Below are 9,929 nucleotides of genomic sequence, written 5' to 3' on the forward strand. Positions count from 1 at the left end.
GTATTATATTAAGCTACAGTTTGTCTGTTCCTGTGTCTTCTGATAGACACTGTGGCGGTTATGAGTAAAGTTGTTATAAACATTAATAATTTCCATGATTTATTCATTTACCTCTTGGTATTTACTCAGGTTGGTCCAGTGTGGGGCTTTTAGGAATAATTTATCATGAACATTCCTAAATTTTTGTCATGGGTAGTAGAGACCTTTCAGTAGAATTGCTGGGCTTTAGGATGGGTGTTTTGTTGTTAACGTACATGAAATAACCAGCATTGTTCCCGTAGTGCTCATGGCACTTTATAGCCCGGGCTACAGCATGTGAGGAGGGCTGTCTACTCTGCATCCCCACTCACTCTTGATGTTGTCTTTCTGCTCCATTCTGGCCTTCCTGTGGGCACGTGGTAGTGGTCACTTCTGCTTCAGTGTTGAATTCTTTGCTACTGTTTCTTGCTTTTCACTTATTGGCTGTTCCTAGATCTTCTGCTGCACAATTTTGAATTATTACCTTGCTTTAGAACCAAATGAAGCAGATAATTTTATTTTTATATTCATCATTTTGTTTGTTTGTTTTCTTGTGGCATTGCATTGCTGTATAGCCCAGGTTCACCTTGAATTCATTGTCCAGGCTGACCTCAAATTCACAGTCCTTGGGCCTCTACTTCCAAGTACTGGGAAATGGGGAGTGTGCTACCACACTGGCTTTACTCATTCTGACTTTGGTATAAATGAGTTCCAGATTTAGTCCCCATCCTACTTTTCTGTATTTGTGCGGTGATTTGCACAGATACTCTACCTTTGAGTTATGCTCCAGGCCACAGAACACCTTTATTCTTCAGCAAGGTCATAGCATGCACTTAGACTTGGAAGACTTAATGCCATGCAGGCAAGTGTGGTGCTCCCAAGCTGCACTCCAGCCCTAGGTGGATTTGTTACTGTTTTCTTTTCTTCAAGATGGAGTTCCCATTGTCTCACTCTATGCCTGAAATGGAAGTGGAAGCTATTTTAATTTTCTTCTTTTTTTTTTTGGCATGAATTACATTCAAGATATTAATTACACTCATGATATTAATTACATTTGTGGTGTTCATTGATTGCATTCGCAGTATTCATTCAATAACTATGATATTCATTAATTACATTAATTGTATTGATTTATTACATTCATGATATTATGTCCCAATACTACTGTCTGTCTGTGGGACTTTTCTATCACACAAAACAGAAATCACTGCGCTATATTCCTTTCTTCTACATTTTGAGATAACATCTAATCTTTCTGTCTCTATGAATTTGTATATTCTATGTATTTCATGTAATACAATTCTATAGTATTTGTCCATTTTTTTAATGTAAAAACATTTTATGTACAACTTCAGGGGAAATAATACACAGATAGCTTGAAAATAAAAACAGGTTATAATTCAAAAGTCCAGGGTTATTTGAAACTGGAAAATGTTTTCTGTGTAAATATGATAAAATTTCCCAATAAGACCTTTTAAGCCAAATAATATCTGAATTATACATATAAATATTGATTATTTTTTGGAATACAGAAGAAACCTATCTTCATCTGTTCAAAGAGCTATGTTTTACTTACGTTATTTAAGTGAGATTCCTATTCATCTTCCCCTTCACTGTTTGATTTACGGCAGGCATTTTTCTATAAGCTAACCATAATCTAAAAAAATTTTAGCCTTCTCTCCTGAAAGTACAGCCAGCATATTCTTTTATCAGCTTGATACAGTAAATTCTTTTTTTTTAAAAGATTTATTTATTTATTATGTATACAGAAGAGGGTGCCAGATCTCATTACAGATGGTTGTGAGCCACTATGTGGGTGCTGGGAATTGAACTCAGGACCTCTGGAAGAACAGCCAGTGTTCTTAACCTCTGAGCCATCCTTCCAGCCCACAAATTCTTATCCTAATAGTGAAATGTCACTAAAGCATGCCCAGTGACTGGGCAAAACCAAAACTTATTATAAGCCACAGTCATCCTAGAGTACCCCCTGCTAGGTAACCTCCCTTGATCTGTGGGTTGCAGTCTGATTGTCCTTTGCTTTATATCTAGTATCCACTTACGAGTGAGTACATACCATGTTTGTCCTGAGTCTGGATTACCTCACTCTCATTTTCTTTCTAAATAAATTTGCATTTTCTGTAGATTAGTAGAATAATGGGTAGAAAACATTCAACAGGTAAGGATAATAAAAGACTAAGGCTAAAAGTTACAAAAGAAATACTCTCCACTGAATGGTTATAAAATAACTTATTCCAATGTTAAGCCTGATTTACTTAAGAGAATCATACTTTGTTGGTTTTTTTTTGTTTTTTGTTTTTGTTTTTGTTTTTTTTTTCATTTTGAGTACTTTCTCGAGTAGACCTTTTAATTGTCAATCTCTTTTAATATTTCTGACACTTAGAACTGGGAATCCCTGCCTCTGTGGACCTAGTGAGCAGTGATCCAAGCCATATGGTAGCATCATTCAGCAAAGGATATACGAGCATCTTTAATATGGAAACACAACAGCGAATTCTCACTTTGGAATCCAACCTAGATTCAAGTATGTATACTACTTTTTGAAAGTCTCTTTATTCATTTTTAAACTTAATCAAAAGTATCACTGAAAAATTAAAAAAAAAAAAGTATAACTGCCTGAGTCGCTATGAGGAATGCTTAAATTATAAAGTGTTCTATTGATAAAACCTGAGAACATATGTACTTTAAAAAACTTTTTTGGGGTTGGGGATTTAGCTCAGTGGTAGAGCATTTGCCTAGCAAGCTCAAGGCCCTGGGTTCGATCCTCAGCTCAAAAACAAACAAACAAACAAACAAACAAAAACTTATTTGTTTTAAGCTTCAGCAAGTCTAAGCAACTAAAACAAAACAAACAACAGAAAAACTGCACCCAAAGAACTTATTCCACATAGCCACGTGACATTTTCTGTTGTATATTGAAATAACAAACAATATAGTAATTGATCTCTTCGAAGACTCTTAAATAGTGTACAGCAGTTATTAATATGCTCCTTAAAAACTCGAAATCTGGTGGACAGTAAGATGACGGTCTTTTCTATAATGGTGCAAAGAGGAGCAAGGAGCGACCAAAGCCCTCTTCTCGTGTTTCTGTTTCTATCAGAGCTGCATGGAGAGCGCTCCATGTTGGAAGGACCTGCGGTCTGACTTTGGAGATTGTGTGGATATTGGTGGTGTTTTTTGTTTTGAGACAGGCTCTGGTTGGCCTGAAACTCACTATGTAGACCAGGCAGGCCGATCTGGACCTCACAGAGATCCGCCTGCCTCTGCCTCCCAAGTGCTGGGATTAAAGGCGTGGGCCACCACCACCCAGCTGATAGAACTCTGTTAAAGTCATCACAGAGGTGTAGACTTGGATGTCATCAGTGTCTCCAGGCCAGGTCTTAGATGGCATCCATGCATAGCAGGCAGGGGAAAGGAGCTGGTGACTTTTTAATTACCTGTAAATGTGCCAGTGTAGTTTAGCTTATGCACCTCTCACCTTACAGCACTGAAGCTGGAGAAATAATGGGAGAATAACGAAACCACAGCCGGACTAAAGCTGCATTGTTTATTTTTTCCTGTCTATTTGGGTATTTATATCTCCCTTCTATGAAAAAAAACTACTTTGACTAATTTGTATTGATTTTTAATTTTCCTTTTTAGCAGCCAGTTCTTCCTGCCAAATCAACAGAGTCATCAGCCATCCCACTCTTCCGATCAGCATCACAGCTCACGAAGACAGGCACATCAAATTCTACGACAACAACACAGGTAAGAGCTTACTAAGGACCGAGCCGTGCCAAAGCAAAGCCAACCACTTACTAACAGTAAGCTAATTATGGTGTTAATGGCGCTTTATAGTCAGGAATAGGCACTGAAACACTTTCTCCACTCATTTCTGTTCATTTCCTTCATATCTGCTAAGGCTGTATTACACAATATGGGATGACTTTTTATATTGTTTAACAGTAAGCAGATAGCATATTCTAAAGCCACAAACCTAAGTACCAATAAAAATGATCTGTTGCAATCCATAAGAAGTATTAATAGAAACATGCTAGAAGCAGAGGCTGGTAGTTGCATTTTGTTTTAAATTGCAGTAGCTGTATTCTGTTGTTCAATATTAAATCGCTTGATTCAGTGTTGTGTATGAAAACCCTCAGGTCATTTGTTTTGTGTGTTTTTCCACAGGCTGGTCTTGTACTAAAATTTGAGACCGGACTGGATTGGGGATGGGGTGTTCCCGGGTTTCAGCGGGCTGCATTTCACCGGTCTGAGGGATGTGCAGAGCTGAAGTGGGGGAAGGCCTTGTATGAGCAGCCGTGTTTCTGAGGCTATCTGCCCTTTTAATGTGGTCACTTGCAGTTGTGCTTAGTTGCTAGCAACTTAATTTTTAAAATTCTTTTCTGTCTATTGTTCCCACCAAACTCTGGCCATGTTTTCTTTCTTTTCCTTTGTGTCTTTGAATTTGAACTGTCTGTCCTCATAAGCCCATGTAATTTGCCTGTAACTAAAGGGTACACAAGTAGATTAGTGATGTCTAACTAGTAATTAGTGACCTTGTAAAACTCACTGAACTTACTGTGACTCAAAAGACAGTCTCATCTGAAACTTACGCTGTTTTTATTTTTTATTATTAACATGACCAGAGGCGAGAAGGGGAGATAAGTTGTTTGAACTGATGGGAAAAGTTGATCTAAGAAGTACACAGACAGTGATGTCTAGGGAAACCAGTGTAGCATGGAAGTTGGCATATGATCAAACTGAAGAAAACCATCAATAAAGAGTAACAATGTCTTTCTCCAAAGGCAAACTGATCCACTCGATGGTCGCCCACCTAGAAGCTGTTACAAGTTTAGCAGTTGATCCAAATGGCCTGTACTTGATGTCTGGCAGTAAGTACATTCGCTGTGGATTACTTGCTTGTCCTTGTCCATCTTCATGTTGATACAAAATTGTTCCTTTCAATCTCTTTTCTTTTGGAATAGGTCATGACTGTTCAATACGCTTATGGAATTTAGAAAGTAAAACATGTATCCAAGAGTTCACAGCTCATCGGAAGAAATTTGAAGAATCAATCCATGATGTAGCATTCCACCCTTCCAAATGCTATATAGCCAGTGCTGGGGCCGATGCACTGGCTAAGGTCTTTGTATGATGTGACGCATCAGCTTCACCTTCTAGCTCTTTATTAAAAGTCAACTGCACAACAGAGATACAGAAGACCAGGGCAAGAATCAGCTCACCCTGCTGAAGGAGCACAGAGGACATTTGTTAAAGTATAGTTTTGCAATTTGTGTACTGTTTTCTCAAGTTAAGGTTTGTTCAGGTTGCTGCAAGCTCAGCTGAATCTGGGAACCTGAAAACTTTCAAATTTCCCCCTAAAGAGGCACTTTTATTTCTGAAGTTGTTCTCATTCGCTAGGCAGGCCTGAGCGAAGCAGGTTTAGCATCTCCCTTCCTGATAAACAGGGCATGCTGTAATGGATCATTAGAGTTGGGTGGCTGGGAATGAGTGGAGGGAACTTAGATGCACTTTCCCCTGAGACATCTGCTAAACATATTAGGTAGTCAAACTAGCCTGTATCCACTCTGCTAACGCGTGATGTAGAGTGGCCAGACATTGTCCAAATGAGCTCCGAACAGAGCTCTCCTTCCGGCTGGTCTCACGGAGGATGGCAAATTGTTTCACCTAGCAGCAGGAAAAGATGCAGTGCTATGTTAAGTCTATTACTCAGAAATGCTAAACAAGTGCTTAGTTTGTATTACAACTTTGAACGTAGATGTGGCACCATTCTAAAGTCTAGCTGCCAGACACCCATGATGAACAGCAGTTAACAGAGCCTGCTTTTACTAAAGGGTTTTAACTTCTCCAGGTTTGAGAGTCTGTTTATTTTTAAGGGCGAACAGGGAATATTCCTATAATAATTTGTTTAAAAATTCGCCTCATTTGTGTGGTATTTATAGCATTAGAGTGATTTTTTCATATTGATGAAATTTACTTCCTAATGACTGAAAAAGGAGAAAGCTGTTTATTACCCATTTCCCAGCACCCATATAATTGGTTCAAATAATCCTTGATGTTTCTTCCCTGCCTTTCACATTTATGGTTTCTGACACCTACCATAAACAGTTTAAATCATTATTACTATGTTGTGTGGTCCTAAGCGAGTGGTTACCTCAGGCAGGTGCTTTCTCAGCCCTGCTTAATGAAGTAGTGCTCCCTGGACGTCCTCTACTAGAGTCTCTAAGAACGGCCTGTGATGCCTGGGGGCTCTGTCTGCCCACCCCATTGTTTCATGGGGACGCCCATGTTAACCACAGTGAATCAGTGCTGTGTCTGGATAAAACCATGTCTGAAAATGGCAGTTTTCACATTTATCTGTGGCCCGTACGTGGTCAGCTTTTGGGAGTCTCAGAATGCTACCAACTAACGTAGTGCCCTGCTGTGCAGACCTCCTACCTGTAACTGTCAGTCACTCTTCATGTCCTTCACACTCTGTCTCTGCGAAATGACAGAGACTAATATAAATGTTAAAACGAAACTAATGTCCACCTTTTCACCCAAATGTATATGCCATAAAAATATTATACCTATAAATATTATAACCCATAATAATGATTCCATTGCCACAGGCACGGTGTTTCTGGTGATCTATTCTTTGAAGTAGCAATCTCATGGTGATATGGGTAATAATTGACTTCTTAAAAATTTCTGCTCATCTGCCTTTAGAATTCTGCAGTGTGCTGGCAAATTTTCTTTAACATTATAAGACCCATGCTAAATTTCCCTGGTTGTTCTATAGACATGCTGTATAGTATTTTAATACGACTACATTTTATCTTTGTGCTTTGGTTAACAAACAGGCCTAAGAGATCAATTGGTACACACAAGTGAATTGAGCTAAATGCTTATGTTTCCACGCAGATATAGAATTTTACACTGATGGGTAAATTCTTCCGTCCTTCGTAAATTGAGCAAAAGGATTTTCTAACCGGACATTTTCAGACTATTAGAAGAGCCCCGTTAGAAGTAGTGGATTTCTGACCACAGTCCCTGCTAAAATGACTTCCCAAAGTCTTCAGTGTGTGACTTTCTCTTCACAATAGTCTGGAAACCAGGAGAGGCTGCCCTGTGCCTCATGATTGATTCTGTGGGACGTAATCCTAGACTAGGCGGAGTGTAAGACAAGTGACAGAGCTGTTGAAAGTGTTTAGGAAGTGTGCTTTGTGCCATGGAAGACTGTACATAGAAAGATTCTTCTAAACTAGCCCTGTTTGCTACCAGCCTGGACATGAGCCAAAGCTGTCTTCCAGCCAGATGGTAGCACGGACATTTCTCTGACTTTCCCCATCCTAATGAAAATTCACAAAATGAACAGTTTCAAGATTCAAAATCATTGAAATGATTGCATTCATAAATATTTACCACATTGTAAATATTCTGGGTGAACTGTTTTGGAACAGTATGGAAATCAGCAGGTGGATTAGGCCCCTGCCTTATTTTCCTAGGCTGTGGGTACGTTTCTGGGAGCTTACAGTACCCTTCTCAAAACTCAGCTGTCATGAGCTCGTTTGCTGCTCAGACCATAGACAAGTAAGTGATAGAATGACCTTTCAGTATTTTTCTATTGAACAAATTTATCAATTTTTGCCATTAAACAGATAATTAGTTATGCAAAGTATTTAGCTTTTGTAATCATTTAGTTGTAACTAAAAGGGGAAAATTGAACTGTATCACTGATAATGAACTTTGTGAGAAATTATCTGTTTATCTGACTTCCATTCTTTCAGTATTCTTGCTATAAATTTCTTTTGGAGATAATGATTCTTTATTTGAAAGATGTCTAAAATGTATGTATATTTTATAAATATATATTATAGGGATATATATAATATATAGACTACATATATATATATATATATCTAAACCATGGGTGCATTTTACTGTTTGTGTTCTCAGTTTTGGAGGTAGCATACTCAGAAGTTGAAGAGGATGACGAGTGTTGTACGGTTTGCTTTTACAGTATAATATATAGTTCTCAGTGTTTAAATTACTGTACATACTATAGTCACTATAGGCTAGCATGCTTGTTTTAAAGACTGTCATTCTAGTTTATTAAAATCTGAATGTAAGAAAACCTGGCTATTCAAATGTGAATTGAAAGAATTCCATTCTCAGTACTGAACTATTTCCATTGAACATTCAAGCTTTTTGACAAAATGTGTCATCGAGAAGGCAATAGCTAGAAAGTATGAGGTGCCTTTAAAAAAACTACAAATGCAGCCTTATAGCGAGGGTGAAGATTGAGTCTGTGTTCGGGTGGGAGGGGGAAGAGAGAGTGTGAGAGGTAGGGTGTGTGTGTGTGTGTGTGTGTGTGTGTGTGTGTGTGTGTGTGCGCGCGTGCGTGCACGCGCCAATCTGTGAAGATCCTTATTTGTGACAGTCAATGTCTTTTAATGTATCTGCTCAACTTCTAGGACATCAGGGGACATTTCATGCACAATTTTTGTGCTCTTTGGAGCACCTTCTATGCTTTCCAAGAGTTTCGAATGTGAACTCCTAGAAAATTCAGTAAAGAATAAAGAGCTGATTTTTAATTAAAATCAACTTCAGATAACAAATTATTGGTTCCCCAGAATGATGGGATTCTCATTGATATTGTAATTTTTTTAAAGCTTGCTTTTTTTTTTTAGTACTCTATATATTTTCCCTGTTCACAAGAGTATGTCATGAAATTCTTATATGATGAGGATTGAACTAGTAAAAATCATTTTTAGATGAAACACTTGAACTAATTAAACTTCCACCTAAGAATAGTCTAGAAGAATTTAAATGGCCTCTCATATCTACCTCATTGTCACTGCCGCCATTTAAAGTAGAACAGATCTCTAATGACGTTAGAAAGGATGGCTGATGCAGTTTAATAGTCTGTGTCATTTGAAGTAGAACAGATCTCTGTGATGTTAGAAAGGATGGTTGATGCCATTTAATAGTCTGTGTCATTTGAAGTAGAACAGATCTCTGTGATGTTAGAAAGGATGGTTGATGCCATTTAACAGTCTGTGTCCATTTGAAGTAGAACAGATCTCTGTGACGTTAGAAAGGACGGCTGATGCCATGTAACAATCTGTGTTGGTGCTTCTCTCAGGCTTTGTCATCTCAGATGTATCATCACAAAGCAGACTGGAACATTTAGTATTAACTTTAGTTTTTTTGCTTGTTTGTTTGTTTGTTTGCTTTTTGTTTTCCTCAAGAATGGCTTAAAACACCACTAATGTTCTTAGTGATTGGAGAGAGTTAGTCCCTGGTTGTTATGTGTAATATTTTTAACCGAGAATCAAGTTGTTGCTGAATTTACCTGAAATTCCAGGCATGGTGGCATACTCTTATAATCCTAGCACCTGAGAGGTGGAGGCAAGAGGATCACAAATTCAAGATTATCCTCAGCCATATAGGGAGTTCAAGGCCAGCCTGGGCTACATGAGCTCTTGTCTCAAAGCAACAATAAAAAATTAACCTGTTTAAAAAAAAAAGGTATGATTTTATTTGGCTTACTTTATTTTTTGAAGGTAATTTCCACACTTAGTTATGTAATTATTCACTTTACTGGCTTAGAAGTTGCCTCCATGACTGTGTTACTTGTCTGTTTATGTTGAAGTAAAATGAGTGTTTGAACTGGGACTCTGGTTGTACAAAAGTAGTATCTGATGGAGTGTGTGTGTATGTGTGTGTATGTGCATGTGTATGTGTGTGTAATGTATTGTTTCCTAAAGTCCATGTTAGTGGAAGGTCAGAAAATGAATATATCTCTGTTTAGCAGGTCAATGATTTGAATCAATTTTGCATTTGCCACTGAAAGCTTTGTAATTGCCCATATCAAGCATGCAGCTAGGTCTCTATGTCAGTGGAAG

The 9,929-nt window shown here is 38.1% G+C and overlaps 1 protein-coding gene across 2 annotated transcripts in view; it reads left to right on the plus strand.

Annotated features, from left to right (window-relative positions):
• The window catches only part of Strn (striatin), an 83,325-nt gene extending 75,871 nt beyond the window's left edge, over positions 1-7,454 (plus strand). For both annotated transcript variants that reach the window (XM_036170597.1, XM_036170599.1), the window contains 4 exons: positions 2,420-2,560; positions 3,679-3,786; positions 4,824-4,910; positions 5,004-7,454. In XM_036170597.1, the coding sequence (XP_036026490.1) occupies positions 2,420-2,560; positions 3,679-3,786; positions 4,824-4,910; positions 5,004-5,173 (506 nt within the window). In that variant the 3' untranslated portion in view covers positions 5,174-7,454. The remainder of the gene's footprint in view (positions 1-2,419; positions 2,561-3,678; positions 3,787-4,823; positions 4,911-5,003) is intronic.
• The last annotated feature ends 2,475 nt before the right edge of the window (positions 7,455-9,929 follow it).

This window comes from Onychomys torridus, chromosome 21, assembly GCF_903995425.1.
Source record: "Onychomys torridus chromosome 21, mOncTor1.1, whole genome shotgun sequence".
Taxonomy (NCBI): domain Eukaryota; kingdom Metazoa; phylum Chordata; class Mammalia; order Rodentia; family Cricetidae; genus Onychomys; species Onychomys torridus.